This window comes from Alosa pseudoharengus, unplaced genomic scaffold, assembly GCF_046254945.1.
Source record: "Alosa pseudoharengus isolate Yale_2024_CS ecotype anadromous, Long Island Sound unplaced genomic scaffold, YU_APseudo_1.1 YU_APseudo_1.1_scf_20, whole genome shotgun sequence".
NCBI classification, from domain to species: Eukaryota; Metazoa; Chordata; class Actinopteri; order Clupeiformes; family Clupeidae; genus Alosa; species Alosa pseudoharengus.
In genome coordinates, this window is record NW_027468664.1 from 9711894 (window position 1) to 9729369 (window position 17476).

The 17476-nt window shown below is 43.6% G+C and overlaps 1 protein-coding gene across 3 annotated transcripts in view; it reads right to left on the reverse strand.

Annotated features, from left to right (window-relative positions):
- Positions 1 to 17476, reverse strand: part of tulp3 (TUB like protein 3) — a 32067-nt gene that overhangs the window by 3446 nt on the left and 11145 nt on the right. For 2 of the 3 annotated variants that reach the window (XM_076296499.1, XM_076296498.1), the window contains exons 3-8: positions 13939 to 13990; positions 7094 to 7256; positions 5010 to 5189; positions 969 to 1096; positions 458 to 649; positions 61 to 173 (exon numbers count right to left, since the gene is read on the reverse strand). In XM_076296499.1, coding sequence (XP_076152614.1) covers positions 61 to 173; positions 458 to 649; positions 969 to 1096; positions 5010 to 5189; positions 7094 to 7256; positions 13939 to 13990 — 828 coding nt within the window. Of the gene's footprint in view, positions 1 to 60; positions 174 to 457; positions 650 to 968; positions 1097 to 5009; positions 5190 to 7093; positions 7257 to 12438; positions 13021 to 13938; positions 13991 to 17476 lie in introns of those variants that run through there. The other variant, XM_076296500.1, reaches the window with a different exon arrangement.

A 17476-nucleotide genomic window follows, 5' to 3' on the forward strand; every position in this document is an offset into this window, starting at 1 on the left:
TGTGCGTGCGTGTGTGTGTGTGTGTACATTTGTATGCATTTGTGTGGGTGTAATATCTACCTCAGCTTCCCCACAAAGCTCTCCCCCTCACGGGACAGGTCAGTGGCATCCACAGATATCAAATAGTTGGAAGTCTTACTCTTTTTCCTTTTCCTTCCTGCCAGAAGGAAAAACTAAAACAGAGAAAAAAGACATGAGATAAAATAGAATACGATATAACTAATTTTAGTCCGTATACACCTCTGCAACCAAAAAAATGGTTTTAATCAGAGGGAACAAAAAGTACGGATAGTGTTTTTTTTTTTATTTGCTTATTTGTGTGATAATTAAAGAAACACTGTCTGAGATATCTGACATGATTTTAAGTGTATGTGAAGTTACTTAGAAGCAGATAGTCCTCCAGCCCCTCTGCGCTTCTCTTCCTCCTCCCCACTCCTCCTTTCCCCTCTCTGCTCACCTTCCGGCCGTCTTCCTTCTCCAGGTGCATGAAGTATGTGGGGTAGAGTCCACGGTCCATCCCCTTCTTATCGCGGGTGATGCGACACTTGACAGTCGTGCCGCGAGGAGCGGGCCGTAACACAAACTCCTCCAGGTGGTCTGCGTCAATCGGGGGGATTTCTGAGGAAGGCGAGCCAGGAGCCACGTACTCCTGTAAGGCACATAAGGAATCAGGGGTCAGGGGTCAACTTCATAAAATTGGACTGGTTTGTACTAGAGTTCCCTCTCTCAATCTCACCAAACTGTTCTAAATTTTAACAGCCAAACTATCAACTGAAAATTGATTGCAAAAATAACATATTAGATGGTTATGTTAAAACAGCACAAAGCTTTTAGCCCACTGATTATATCTGAATATAAGGTTGTCATACAGTCACAAATGTTTGACTTACAGATGATACGGTAGTTTCATATTTTGGTACATTCAGAGGGGGAATTACAGCAGAAAGTTTGAAAAATGTGATTCTCACTGTGCTGGAGGCCGATGCTGGACGGTTACACTCTGTGTTGGGTGAGACTGAAAGAGTGTGATCCTCCTCTTCCTCCTCCTCCTCCTCCTCCTCACTTGCCTCATCATAATTCATGCTGTCAGAGAGTCCTGAGACCGAGAGAGAGAGAGAGAGAGAGAGAGAGAGAGAGAGAGAGAGACAAAAATAGAGTAGGAAGAAAAAGAACGAATAGGAAGAAGAAAGAAGTGGGATTTATAAAAAGCATGGGTACATGATTCATCAGTATTCCCAAAGTTTGAATACAAAAAAATTCTGAAACCCTTTCTAATTTAAAATATATATATTTGCAAGGTCTACAGTTTAGCAATTTAGTTCTTGTACAGCCAAAAATGGCCCGGTTATGTATTCTGCAAAGCTTCCTTATGTGAAAAACCAAAACACACTCCCTGACACAATATTTTTTTTTTTGCAACCAATAATGCAATGCAGCATAGCTGGGGCTTGAACTGTAGCTTGAAATATTCAACAGCCAGCTTCCCTTGCCTAAAAAACATCCCCCATATGCATACTGATAGGGCCTGGAAAGGCAGTGACATGGCAAATTTTTATAAGGTAAAGGTGAACAGGTTTCCCTGGCCTGGTTTCCCAGCAACTAAACCGAGGAGAGTGCAGACGCTAATGTTAGCCTCTCATCCGCCTCTGCTAGCCCGCTCAAAAAAGCACTCCAAAAACAAATAGGGTTTTAATCACTTTAATTAGAGTGCACCTTTTCAGTTGCCCTATTTAGAGTGAAAGGGGGTCTTTGTTGACATAATGTGTGCATAGTAGCCACATGTTTAAATCTGGTCATAGGAGCCATGACTCAGTTGAACAGAACCCATCAGCTAACTAACAGCAACCCCTTTATAGCCAGCAGTTTGAGTGGATTTATTTGCAGACAAGGGTGAGGTATGAGTTACTGCATCAAAGGAGCCCAAGCACCAATACAGACATTGGCACACCATACATACACACAATCTGTCTCATGTAGACAGTTAAACAGAAAGACACACACACACACACACACACACACACACAATGGGTCTCTCCGCATTACGGTCAGTTATTGGATTTGTGGTCCATGACTCCCACTCTGTGGATTATATTAATACTTGGCAGCTTGTGAAACAGCCCATTTCTAATAGGAGGGTGCACACTTTTAAAAAAGGTGAGCAAGGTTGTTGAGTTCTGCAGTTTTGTTTTGTTTTGTTTTGTTTTTTCTTGAGAAAGAAGAATGTGTTTTCTTGCCTTGTCAGATTTGTGGCTCTGCAAGTTCTGCAAGTTTTTACTTTTCCGAAATGTAACTTAATTCTTCAAGATTACTTCAGTCCACATGGCAGACCCGAACGTCTGCTTGCACTGCTTTGAAAAGGCAGAGACAGACAGAGACAAGCGTGCAGAACAGAAAAAGAACTTCTTGTGTTCTGTTTGTGCTTCTGCTTCTTGCTCTGCACCACTGTGTCACCCGTCCAAATTCTGCTGGCCGGTCCGTGATTAAATGCAGGCGGAGTGTTGCTGAGCACTTAGGAAAACAGAGTGACTCTGTCCGTGGTCAGTCACATGGGACGGTGTGCGGATGACCGTGTATCCCTGGTCTCCACCATGACCTGAATTGAATGACATCATGGGGTACAGCGTGGAATCATCCCCTGCTATGGAGAATTGACGAGCTGTATATTTCCTTATTATATTTACTGTCTGTCGATCTCTTTCTGTCGGTCTCATCCTCTTTTCTTTATCTTTGTCTGTCACATTGTCTCTGTTTTATTCCTTTGTCCACAGTTCTTTAAAAAAGGCTCTTAAGCTTATGTCATACAAACTAAGGCAAAAATCCTGCTTCCCTTATCACCCAAGGCCTGACAATTTCTTTCTTTTCCAAATTGAGGTGTTCCTTTTCCATTACTTGTTGTGCCATTTCTCAGAAATATGTGACAAGAGGCTGAGGCTGATACGTGTTTCCAGGAAACGGCCCTCCAGTGACTATCCTTGAGACTGGGGGCTTATTAGCACCGGCACTAAAATTACACCCTGATGCCACTCATCATGTTTGTCACCGAGGAGGAGATGAACTGCAATCTCACAGCAGAGGATTATGGACAGAGGTTCTGTCTTGGTCTTAAATGTTGAGTGTATTGACGACATGTAGGTCCACAAAGGTTTATGTCCCCATTAGGCCATTAAACTCATATCAAAATAATTAATAAGCTATTGTTTTTCATGTTCAAGATGCTGAAGCTGTGTCAGCACTTCTTTGTAACACGTGACATACGTCTACTCCGATGTACATTACATTACAAGACCTTTATCTTTTCTTCTGTCAGTGTAATGGGAAAGGAAGTCAGAGTCAAGGACAATTTTACTGCACCAAGATGTCTGCAGAGACTCCCAGTATACAAAAGGTAATAGGCCTACGGGGCAGAAATAAATTGCAATACATTGCAGAATCATTGCAGCAATACTTTCTTGATTGTAAAATTGACAGAATTGCAATAATATCATACTGTGATCTCCCCCAACACTGGATAAATTGCCTCATTTCTCATTGAGACATTAACTTCACATCCATACCCACAAACACACAAAATATTACTGCATGGTAAATGCTGTCCTGGGATTTTTATCCACATTCTTGCAAGGTCACTGAGATGACTTCAAAAGACTGTGTCTGTGTCTGTGTCTGTACGCGCAAAAGAGAAAGAGAATGGCTTTGTCCGAAGCGGAAGGCAGCTGTCTGCTATCTCGCTGCCCCCAGCTCTCTAACTAGTCACTTGCCGTAGCAGGCATCAAGGTACCAGCTACGCACTTTGTTTCGGACAGCCTAGCAAGACAGCAACACAGAATGCCGTTGCCAGGATACCAGAAAGCAGAATAACGTAAAATTCCGCAGCAGCAACAGCTGCTCACAATTAAACAGAATTTTGGACGTTGAAGGCAGCATGAAGGATACATCTATGCTGCCTTCAAAATTCGGCAAGACGAAGGTATCTTAGAACGCAGCATTTCATAGAAATATTTGAATCGGACATGCCTCAATGCCTCGCTGCCACTGAATGCTATCTTAGACGGCAGCATTTTCCCCGTTTCGGACATAGCCACAATGTGTGTTTGTCTGTTTGTATCTTAAGGCCAATTCAAGTTTCATCCAGCCTTATCAGCAATTAGGCTTTGTGGACATGCGGCTGAGGCAACCTCACTAAGATCTAGGTTAGAGCAACTACAGTAGATTAACTGTATTTAATCTCCTGCCAAAGGCAGTGAAAGAACTAAGGAGAGAACAAAGCACAAAGCAACAAAAGGTGTTGGTGCCTTATTGACAATTTCCTTTGTTTCCATTTGTTTACACAATAAAATCTCATGTTTACCATTTTTAAAGCACTGAGTCTTGAGTCCATGACTGAAATGGCTGACTGGTTGATAGCCTGGCCTCTCCTCTGACCCTATTATAGTGGCTGAGTGAGTGAGTGAGTGAGTGTGAGTGTCTGTGTGAGTCAGAGACAGAGAGCGAGAGAGAGTGTGTGTGTGTGTGTGTGCTAGAGAGTGCCACTGCGAGTCTGTTGCCCTTCTGACAGGTCTGCACCAGCCCCTGAGGGCTGCGTTGGGTAAATGGCAGACACACTGAGTAGACTGTCCTTGACTGACTGATTTGCCTTTGGTCTCCGACAATCTACAGTCAGAAAATCAAGTAAACTGGATGTTACGAACCCAACCCTCTTCTCCTTCTCCTCTACAATTCAGACATCTTTTTTTCTAATCAAAGATTGTAATTCTCTCTCAAACAGAAAGATGAACCGGTATGGGATCACAACAAAGGACACAACAAAAAAAAGCAAAAATAAAAAAACACAAACATCTCATTTCAAATAATGACTGTTACAGACACAATTATATCTGGCTCAATCCACCACAGTATTCATTCTCTAATTATAATTATAGAAATTAATTGCGATGTAATAATATATATTCTAGCTGAATGTCTGTGTGTTGTTTATCCAAAATACCGCAGTTACAAGAACTGAGACTCACCTCTCTTCTGAAGCAGCTCATGTATGTCTGTCTTGGGCTCCAGCAACGTCTCTGTGTCCCCGTCCCTGTCCGGCTCCTCAGCGGGCGGGGACTGCGGGGCTTGGCTCACGGACAGGATCTGGACCCTGGAGCCCGTGTCAGGGACTTCAGTGCCAAGGAAGGCTGCAGGGCCATCAATCCCTTCAGGGTCAAAGGTCAAATGTTAGCAACTGATACCACAAATTTACAGACCTACTCATTTCCTACAGCAAGGAGGAACAGGTCTTGGTTTCGATCAGTAGCAAATGAAACATTTGCCATGGATTGCTTTTTTTTTCTGCATCTACTGGTCCACTGTGGAATGCAAAGAGGAGCAACCTTCCTTCACACAGGGTTTCAACACTGATTTTGCAGCTGTGACTGCCTAGGTGGTGAATGCCGAACACTTAAGTCTAGACTATATAGTTGCTGAGCTAGCGTACCCTGGGAGCCCTGGGTTGAGTTTCTTGCCTGTCTCTCTAAGTAGCGCTTTACTGGATCCCTGCTGTTCCTCCAGCAGCCTCAGAGCACCTGTCATTCCACTACAGATCTCCTGCTCCGGGGAAACCCTCTCTGTTCTTGCTAATGGCTCAGGTGAGTTCTTCTGCTGCTGCCGCTGTTCCTGCTGACACCTCTCTCCTCCTCCCTGAGCAGCCTCTCGCACCCACATGACTATCGTCTGAGGTGACGAGTTTCTCCTCTCTAGATCGATCAGGACTGAAATTTTATGCGCAGGCATACACACACACACACACAAATAGATGCATATAGATACACATACATAAAATCACACACACAGGCATCATCACATTAAAAATAATTTATGTTTAGTCACATCTTGCTATTTTACTTTAAGGAGCATGCCAACTTTTAGGGAAATGAGCTCATTTGCCGTGTACTCCAGACTTAGATTAGAGGATACATACCCTTCTCTTATCTGTGCATGAGGAAGTGGAACCCACTCCCCGTGAATTATGCTAAGCTAAGCTAGGCTAACGGGGTCAGACTGGGTTATTGCACACACAGAGAAGAGAAGGGTATGTATCCTCTTATCCTAACTGTGATTAGACAGCAAATAAGCTAATAAGGTAGCCTAGAAATCTAGACGCACCCTAGCGGCAGCAAATTACATTTGCTTCCAGGGCTAGTCTAGCAACTCTCCTTTGGCTTGTGAGCTCGAAAAATTTAACTTCTATCAGGCCAATCAAATCGTGTATAGAGTCGTTAGGTGGGCTTAACATAATGATTTATGGCAGAGTTGCAACGGTTTGGCTTGAATTCCCTGCTACTTGAAAACAAAGAAGATGGATGTTGCTGTTGGCCAACAGTGTGACACGAGTTAAGCTTGTTTTAAAATGGCAAAAGTTTGAACTAGCCAACTAGCTCCGCTGGTGGGAAAACGCATGGGACTCAGCGCTGTCCTATTGCGTGCAGAGGGAATTTGAAAGACAACCGATTATCCCGCCCCTCGGACTGAGCACTGCGAACGGTGAGTGCCCAGACCCTACATTTTAATGTGGGTCTGGCTCGTCAGGCTACTAATAAGGTAATTTTCCAAAAAGTTGGCATGTTCCTTTTTGTCTAGTTTTTGTCTAACTTGCTTGTTGTACTCTAACTTGTTTGAAAGGCATTTGGCCTTGAATGAAGTTCTAAAAGTTCTACTAGCTCCTCTGCTCTCCTGCGTCCTGCTCTACCTTCCTCGGCCAGCCTGATCTGACTGGGCCGGCGTCGGACGGGGGACCTTGGAAGCAGCGGCCGGCGCTCATCATCGTCCCACTGCAGGACATAGCACTCTCTGGGTTCTGGCACAGCACACACACATGCACACACACTCATACGCAAGGGTCGAGGACGCATGCACGCATGCACACACACAAATCCATGCAACCAACCACAGCCACATTCACACAACACATTCACACACACACACACCACACTGATATATTTGGCCACAATTCTCATGCTCTCTAACTTTACAAGTCAACCCTTGACTGTCCCATTTTAAGTGGGCACGGCCACATTCTTTCAAACACACTCCGGCCCAAACAGACGAACAACTCTCTCACCATCCAGGATGACGTCGCTGGTGACGCTGTGGCGGGACTCCACGAGCGGAGCCTGCTCCTCGCTGCGGCGGGGCCGAGACCGCCGAGGCCGGGCCTCCGGATTGGGCTGCACCATCAGGGGCTCCTGCCGCTTCCGCCGCTGCTTCTGTTCTAGCAGGGCCCTCTGTGCAGCGGAGGACACACGGAACACAGACGTCACAAAGAAAACCCTTACACTGCGTTCAAAATTATTATGCAAATTACATTTTTCTCAGATTTTCCTAAATAGTTGATGCGAATGACAGTCAGTATAACTTTCAAGTCATCAACCATTAGATTATACTTCAAATTTGATTGAACAAACCTCCCTATGATAACAGTATTTATTTTTCAAAAATAAAAAACTCAAAATGCACTTTTCCAAATTATTATGCACAACAGAGTTTCAAGACATTTTATAGGTTTAGTTGTAAAGAACTAAAAATGGTCATTGGTTGAATTTGCAGCATTAGGAGGTATTATAAATTAAATCAAAATTTATTTCAATCAAAAACATCCTAACAGGCTAAGTTACATGTTAACATAGGACCCCTTCATTGATATCACCTTCACAATTCTTGCAACCATTAAACTTGTGAGTTCTTGGAGAGTTTCTGCTTTAATGTCTTTGCAGGATGTCAGAATAGCCTCCCAGACCTGCTGCTTGGATGTGAACTGCCTCCCACCCTCATAGATCTTTTGCTTGATGATGCACCAAAGGTTCTCAATAGGGTTGAGGTCAGGGGAAGATGGGGGCCACACAGAATTTCTCTCCTTTTATGCCCAGAGCAGCCAATGACCCAGAGGTATTCTTTGCATGAGATGATGGCCATGCATAAAGATGATTTTGCTACAGAAGGCACGGTTCTTCTTTTTTGTACCACGGAAGAAAGTGGTCAGTCAGAAACTCTACATACTTTGCCGAGGTCATTTTCACACAGTCAGGGACCCTAAAGGGGCCTACCAGCTACCTCTCCATGATTACGGCCCAAAACATCACTACACCACCTCCTTGCTGACGTCTCAGCCTTCTTTGGACATGGTGGCCATTCACCAACCATCCATTACTCCATCCACCTGGACCATCTAGGGTTGCACGGCACTCATCCGTAAACAAAACTGTTTGAAAATTAGTCTTCATGTATTCCTGAGCCCACTGCAACCGTTTCTGCTTGTGAGCATTGTTTAGGGGTGGCCGAATAGTAGGTTTATGCACTTGCAAACTTCTTGAGGATCCTACACCTTGAGGTTCGTGGGACTCCAGAGGCACCAGCAGCTTCAAATACCCGTTTGCTGCTTTGCAATGGCATTTCAGCAGCTGCTCTCTTAATCCTATGAATTTGTCTGGCAGAAACCTTACTTATTATGCCTTTGTCTGCCGCCTGTGCTCTAAATCAGGGACTAATTTCTTCACAGTACGATGATCAAGCATAGGTTTTCGCGAAATATCCAATGTTTTCATACCTTGTATACAAGGTAGTGCACAATTTCACACTTTTCAGCAGCAGAGATATTGCTTGAAACCTGTGGCATGCTTAATAATGTGAAACATCCTTCTTAAGTAGTTTTCCTTTGATTGGGCTCACATGGCAAACTAATTATCACAGGTGTGAGATTGATTTCAATGATTCCTGAGACACAATACCATCCAAGAGTTTAATTGAAAAACAAAAAAATAAATGTTTATGACACTTAAATCAAATTTGCATAATAATTTGGAACATGGTGTATATCTGTAATCACATATTTCTTGAACCGAATTACAGGAAATGTAGGTAGATTAATGTGGTCAGAATTAGATTTTTTAAAAGAAACCAATAGTTTTTGTTCATCTATAATCAGATGCCATTACCTGCAGGAATCTTCTACATTAATTGTGTAATTACAGTTGTCTACACCTACCTTTTTGTCTTGAAACTCACATGTTCTTAGACATTTATAACTAACAGAACTAACTGTTCTAATTCATTTCCACAAATTATGCTTCCAAACTGGCTGTTGTAAATCAAAATGACAGAATACTCCACTGGTTGCTATGGAGACTCCTTTGGTTTATTGTTCAGCTTGTTACCCTTTGCCGATTAAGTGACTATTTTTAATGTAGCCCCTAGTACTTGCAGATTCTTATGTTGATATATGTGGTCTCGTTTCTGCTGTTTCATATTGTGGAGTTGAAAAGTGTATTTGGAACATAAACCAAAGACTACAGACAGTGACAAACACTTCTGCTACTGTTGCAGTAGAATTTAGCATTTAAAATCATGGAAGTGAACATGAACACTTGAAAGGGTAGTCTAGTTGTTGACCACACAGCAATAAAAAGGTGAGAAACTGTAATTTCTTATTATGTTAGTCTATACCAATATATAAGATGTTAATACATCCAGGCCTACAAAGAGTGTCCTGCCTTTGCCAGGACTCTTCAATGAAACTGGAGAGAATGCCATATGTACCCCTGGGACTCTAAAGTTGTATTGAGATATTGAGACTCTCTCACAACCTTCGATACTGCTTCAGGCCTGCTACCATCTGACCTAAAAGATCAAAAGTCTTTTGAGTCACATCGACCACACATTTATACACAGGGTAGGACAGAGATGGTGATTTGGATTCCAAAATTGCCCCCCCCCCCTCCCTCCCTTGCAAGGGCAGCTCCTAAAGTGGGCAGCAGCAGCAGCAACAGCAGCCCCTGCCCCAGGCCTGACAGCTGTGTGTGCAGCTGCTGCTCTCTGGGTGTCTTTGAGCACTGTCTGCAAAACAACACTCTTTGCTATGGGCCATGTGTCCACAATTAGGTAACACTGAAAAGCACAGTCACACTTTTCTTGGGTCTTCTTCAACATGCTTCCTCCTCAAGAGCCAGGAGATGAGGCAGAATGTGGATTTTGAAGGGCTTAGGGCTAATCAATGGGGGCCTCGCTGATATTTTTTTTTCCTCTGAACAAGATCACTCCCGTATTCAAAGACTTTTTTTCTTTTTCCCATCAAAACAACTTTCAGCAGATGCAATCTAAAAGGCCTGAGAGAGACCGACTAAATCCACTGAGAGAGGGAACTTTCCGTTTATTGATGCACACTGTTTCTTTGGAAGTGCCCCAAGCTTCTGCTTGGACCAGCGAGCAACTAAACAGGGGAAGCTGCTCCCCATCCACTGCCTTCACCTTTTGAAAAAGAGAAAGGCAGCAGGGAGAAAGAAGACGTTCCTATGGTAACAGCATGCTGGCGAGTGTATAGTGGCTCCTGTCCTTGAAGTAGCTCTGCTTTATAGTCCTCCCTCTTTTCTCTCATTCAACTTTTTTTTTTCTTTTATTCTCTTTCTTCAGTTTGAGCTTTTGTTTTTGTTTACATCTTTGCTGGTGCTGGTGGCATTTCCTGTCCACCCTCTCTTCATCTAAGGCTTTTCATCCTGAGGATTTGGCTCATGATGGGGAACAAAAGGTGACCCAAAATCCACTACCACATCATTTTCTCTCACACTTTTGACTAATGCCAGCTTTTATGTGGCCGACAGTACAGCAGTTCTGCTCGCAGTGAAACGGCACCCGAGTACTCAACACTCATCAGGACTGCAGCTAAAAGCATTCTTCAAGCAGATGCAATATCTGTTGTACCTCCTCACAAAATATTACACCCCACACACACACACACACACCCCCTCCCCCACACTCCACTCATGTCTCTCTGTTCCAGCTCATTGTTGCATAACTGCATGAATTAGCCGTCAGACAAGGACAAGCTAGCCGGAAACCCATAACAATGCCGCTCCATCCCCACTCTTCTCCTTTTTTGTAACCCACCGAACAATGGTGCAACCTCGCCTGCCGCGGACTCCTTCACTGCTAACGCACACTCTGACGCACACTCTAGCCCTGCCACAGCCCATACGGTAAAATACATATCAGTCACACGGCCAGGTTTTTTGTGTGTGTGTGTGTGTGTGTGTGTGTGTAAATCACTGATTAAATATGTAGATGGGGTGAACAGGAAGTTCAAGCCTGCCGACTGTTTTCAAAAGGATCCGGGGTGACGTACTCTCACTCTAAAGCCTGAATGACTAACTAATTGGTTTCTAATCAAACTCCACACAGCTCTCAGAGCATTAACTGAACTTAAAATGGATTACCATAATTCACATTTCAAATAATAAACAGATTCAAATATTATGAGCAAGGCTGCGAGGGCCCATGGAAACTCTAGTATATGAAAAGTCTAGTATAGTAATATATGGTCAGTGATTCCACAATAAAGAACCCAATCCTTTAATCCACCTTCACTGTATGTTGATCTCATCTTTCCTGCTCGCCCTCCAGGGAAAGCCATACTCTTTTCATCTCTTCTCTTCACAAGACTCCTCAGAGTTACTAGGTTATGGGCTATTTAGGGCAAGCCATTTCAGACATGTTTGTTTCGTGCTGATGAGTGGAAAGGTGTTGTCTCAGCACGGTGGAGATGTGTGCGTCTCTTGGTTGCCGTGGTACTGAAGCTCACAGGGGTATCTGAATGATGCTGTGGCAACTGGTGCTGATGAGGTTGCAAGTGAGAGGAGCTGCCTGAGGGTTCAGGGGTTAGAAAAAGCCTACTGCCACAGGGGAATTCACATCTAGGGAGCCATGAAGAGGAACTCTCAGCTGTTTGGGACAAATTATCTTCACAAAATGCACAAAGCTAAATGAACCCTATTTCATGGTAGGACAATATTTTCATTTTTGAAAGGTAGGAAGAGTGAGAATGTTTTGAAAGGTTGAAGCGAGAAAGACATCCGAGAAAGACAGACTACAAAATCTCTGTTGATCAATGCAAATCAACATTCGCCATTGGCAATCAAAATTTGACTTTGATGCCATGTTACCATGAACATGGCACAATTAAACAAATGTGATCTGACCCAATTACTTCATAGCTTTGAAATAAAATGCAGAACAGGAACAAACATCCAAAAAGGAAGAGCTGGGATGCTAATCACAGAGAGTGTTACCGCTGATAAAAACATCTCCCAGTCTAAAAGGAAACTATGTCAGTTTGGAAACACAATCAAGCTAATGGAAACAACACATGCCTTCTCAAGGCAGACAAGGAGCTACAGTATCTCTTACTCAAGGAAGTGTGTTTCAGACACACCAGCAAAACAATAGTATCATAAGGATAAGCTTGGTGTGAAACAGCCAACACGCCAGCCAAATGCACAGACTTGCACGTTCACACAAGCACGCTCAAAACTCTAAAACCAATGTGCAGGACATGGCAGTCAAAAAGAATGCATCAGTCTAGAAATAAATGACCAAGATACAGTGTGCAAGAGTGTGAATCAACAAGAAAGACACACCCACCCGTTCACTGGACATTCTTGAGTGAGAGCTATCAAACAAAGCCAGGTGCAGAAGTCTTCAAAAGGACACTCGCCGCCCGTCCGTGAATCCGGCTTTCCAGGAGCCACGTGAAGTCAAACTCTAGCCCAGCGACAGGCTCCGCGGGCAGGCATGCCCCTCTCAGCTTCCTCCCCTCTGATCCCTGTCTCCCTCTCTCCCGCTTTCCCTCCCTCGCTATTTGTCCTTCAGAGGCGAGCTCCGGGGGCAGCGAATTAACACGAACGCACAAACAAGCAAAGCGGCAAATGCCACGGAGCAGACACGCAAGGTCTCTCAATCGGTGTGTCCATGTGGATGTGTGTGTGTGTGCGTGTGTGTGTGTGGGAGAGACAAAGAGAGCAAAAGAGAGGTGGGAAGAGAAAAGACTGAGAGAGAGAAAGAAGAGACTGAGGAAAAGAGAAGGACAGAGGTGTGAGCAAGTGTGCGGAGGGGGCTTAAAAAAGGAGAGGGGATTGAGACCGAAGAAAAAGGAGAGAGACACAGACCAACAGGGAGAGACAGTGGAAAGAGATGTGGGAAAGGAGGGAGGAATGAATGAGTGAGAGCGAGAGAGAGAGAGAAAGTGAGAGAGAGAGAGAGAGAGAGAGAGACAGAGCGAGAGAGAGAGAGGGCTTCAGTCATAGACCGGCAGTACCACTGCACACAAGCAGGGGGGGGGCCAAACCAGCCTCCCGCCTCAGACAGACACTGAGGAACTTGCCCCCAGTCTGCATGGCAGGGAACCAACGTCCAGCACTGCGCTCCACACCGGCGGCACCGGCCCTCTTCCTGGGCTTGGTGCTCCCCTGTGCTCTCTGTTTACTAACACAATAGTGCCTTCCACTCCGACTGCCAGTTATGTAAGTGCCAGCTGAAAAAGGCACAGACACTAAGGGCTCTGGAGACCAGGAATACACACACAGACATCAATCAGTGAAAGAGTCAGAGACACACATACTGCACTAGCATATGTTTTTATTCTACTGTACAGTATATACCTACAAGTAAATATACAATTCTCTTGTATCTGATAATGTACCATATGTTCTCAGTAGACTATAAGTAATGACTGCTTAAGCAATGCAACTGCTTATTTGTCATGATTTTTATTTTGAGGAAGAGAGAGCCATCCCCCCTTTTTTACTCTGTCACCACCTTTCTTTCGCTAGTTTCCCCTCCCTGCCTTTGCAAACTTTCAAAAATCAAAGGGGGTTCTGTTGAAGGGAGACGAGCAGCTTTTTTTTCTTGCTGTCAGCACATATCTCGACACTCATCTCCCAGGGCAGAGAACGGTGGCATTTTCACACCAGCTGTCAATCACAAGGCTGAGGCAAAGAGACAACCCGCATGGAGTTGCAGAGAAATAAAGTATGAGGGAGGGAGAGAGAGAGAGAGAAAGAGAGCGAGACTATAATTACAGAGAGCAACACAGACAGACAGGTAGGAGACAGAAAGGGAGGGAGAGAGAAATTCTGTCCTTACCTGCTTCTCCAGCTTCTGCTGCCTGAGACTTATGCTGTCATCGTCCAGGGCACTGCAGACAGACATGATAAAGGATCAAAGCATGGCCCATCATACAAAGTCATCATTGTAGTAGTGTTTAGCTGTTCTGGCCATTCCCTTGAATGTCCACTAGAGGACCCCCCTCAGCAAGTTTTCACAGCTGCCCCAGTGGGCCAAGATAGCAGCAGGCCACCACGTTGTGCTCAAATCTCCATTATTTGAATACTGACGGGAAGCACAACTGAACTCATTGGACAGATGCCAACAGGTCAACACGCAGCTTTAAGGGCAGCTATAGACCATATGCCATCTAAATTCCTGCCAAAGATAGTTCTTTTTCAAAGTAAATGTAAGTATGGCATCTTAAAGATTTCTGCTATCTAGGGGATACAGCTAAGGTCACTCTAACTCAGACTCCACATATACTACAGGGGGAAAAGCTCGCTCATTGTACATTTAAACATCTAGCACACACATGACAAGGAAGTGCACTTGACAGCCCTTGTAGCATGGCTGTCGTTGTGATGATGCTCTGTTCCCCAGTGGCTAATAGTCCAGCAGCCAAATGCCATAATTTAGGTGAACCTGGTTTTGTCGGTTAAAGTTTTTTTTGTTGTTGTTTTTTTCTTTCTTGTTGCCAAGGGGTAACTCAATAAGATTAGAGAGGGTGCCCGGTGATATCCCTTGGGCAATTCTCGATATTAAGCCCTTCTTGTTCAATGTGTTGAATATAAGGCAGGCACTACAGGCGAATAGGGCAAAACTTTCCCAGTTGATTACTTAAATTAATATAAGAAAAAGGGCATTACAAGTTTTCTGTAATTTAATGATTAAATATGTAAATTAGGCACAGTCTATTTAAATATGTGCTAATTTGCATAAACGTACTTGCCTTCTGTGTTGACATACTAGATGAAAAGTCTTTTACACAGGATGTTATGGATATCTCTTTTAGTTATTCAATAAATCAGAAAATACTGCCAATAGCTTTTAAAAAAATAAATTTTCGCTTTTGTAGTAATTTAGTAGTTTTTAGTAATAAAATGCCATATAAATCAGGCTAGAAATATATCAACAAACCCCTCTGTAAAATCCTTCTGAATATAGTTATAAGACTGGAAAGTGTGGTGTATGTAGGTGCTTCTGAAGTGCAAAATTATTCTCAGAGTGGGAGAGGAAATCATATCACTCATATCACTCCGAATACTGTATTTTAGTCAATTTTATTAGAGTTGATTTGAATTTGATATGAATACTAACCTTGAAATTAGAGGTATTTCCTATTTTGTTTTTCATGATTTTGGCACATTGAGCTTTTTCATATTTAAACATTAAATTACAGAAAACTTGTAATACATTTATTTTTCATATTAATGTAAGTAATCAACTGGGGACGTTTAATAGTGATATCTGCTAGTTAAATGTTTTACCCTATTCACCTGTAGAGTCTCGCCTTATATTCAGCACATTGAACAAGAATGGGTTAATAAACAAAATCACCCAAGGGCAGTGTTGGAGAGTAACTGAATACATGTATTCGGGATTACGTATTCAGAATACAAAATATGAGTAACTGTATTTAGTTACAGTTACATTTTCATTGAGTGATATTCAGAATACAGTTACTTTGGCCATTATAAGGGGTTACTTTTAGAATCCTTCTCATGAATTTCTGGGCTTTTTGAACTGAAATTCTAATATTTCTGTGAGATGATCTTGTGCATTAACAAAATGTATAATGTTTCAGTTTATCCTATAAAGTTAAGTTGTGGGTTTTTTGCTGACATCGCCTGTGGGTCTTACAAACTGAAATAGCAGCTTGATTTCCCACTTGATAAAATGTAAAACAGTGCTTATGTAATCCAAGTATTTAGAATACGGTACTTAGATGGAGTAATGTAACGGAATACGTTACAAATTACATTTTAGGGGATGTATTCTGTATTCTGTAACTGATTACATTTTAAAAGTATTCTTCCCAACACTGCCCAAGGGATATATCACTGGGCACCCTCCTAAATCTTAAAGAGGTACCCCTACTCTACAAGATTCTGCAAAAAAAAACTTTAACCGACAAAACCAGGTCTGACCCCATGACTGCCGAATTATAAGCTGTGTATGACGTACATGTTAAAGTGCTAGATGCGAGAACTACACGTGACACCCCAGACTGTCCAGCGCTGGCTCAGACTGTGGCCGGCTGGCTCCGTAGTGTTTGATTCCGGCCTCTCCCCGAGTATCTGCTCTTTGGCCTACCACACACACACACACACACACACACACACACACACACACACACACACACACACAACCGGATAAAAAAAATGGCCGGTGCACGTTGCTTAGTTACGGCAGCTAGCAGCTAGAATCGCAGGAGGGGAGTGACTCAGTAAAACCGAGCTACTCATATCTTTTTCATGCGTGGATGAGTGTGTGTGTTTGCGGGTGTTTGTGCGTGTGTGTCTGCTAATGTTCTGTTCACAAGAAGAGCATCAATCTCTCCCACATGACTGACAAACCCACATGACTGACAAACCTCAATCTGCCTGTTTCAAAGTCCTCTGAGTCATCTTTTACACAAACCCTGTCCAAAAAAGTCCCAACAATCAAGGGGTCATGGAAAAAAACTTGGCGTTTTCCGCATCATTTGAATAAGCATACATTAAGTAAAGTGTAATTACAATGTCTCCAAGGTAAACCTCTAGATCTCAGCAATTGTGGCAAATTATCATCACTTGTGATATCTGTACCCAGTACAATGCAAACAACCGGCTGTGCTATGGGAGATTCCATAACTACATAAGAAACTCTCCTGAGTGGGGGAGTACGATGTGGTCATCATGTTTGCTACGCTTCAGTTGCTTCCTCTCTCTGGTGTCAGTGGTGGCATTTAGCTACCCTGACTCAATAGCCATGTGGCTGGCCTACTGGCCAACACAGCGGCCTCTGCACACCAGCAATACACACTGAAGGACAGCCAATCCCCAAGGACTGTCAGCACAGGACAGCTGGTGGTCAGTTACACACAACGGATATGTGTATGTATGTGCATACAAATGTGTGTGTGAGTGTGAGTGTGAGTGTGAGTGTGAGTGTGTGCACATCTACTTGTGTGAAAAAAAAATCACCACAACATTACCTAGCCACCTCAGTGTTTGTTAGACCTTCACACTTCCTCATTATGGGTCCTGGGCTACAACAAGCGCTTTCTTGCACAAGAGGTGCTTTAAGTGAGCAGCGCCCTTGGATGCAGATCTCACACCCACCGACTTAGCACTCTCCTATTATGAGGCAAGCCCTTATGGTGTTACGGAAAAAAGACCACAGAGGAATATATAGCTGTGGCTCTCCAGCAGCTGTTTCTGACAGATAGAGATAGACAGAGAGCGAGTGAAGGGAAGAAACAAAGAGGGATAGATGGAGGGAGGGATGGAGGGAATTGACGCATGGAGACATCCAGCGAGGGTGACCGAGAGGGGACAGGAGGTGCTAATTGTGCCATGTGGGATTGGTCATC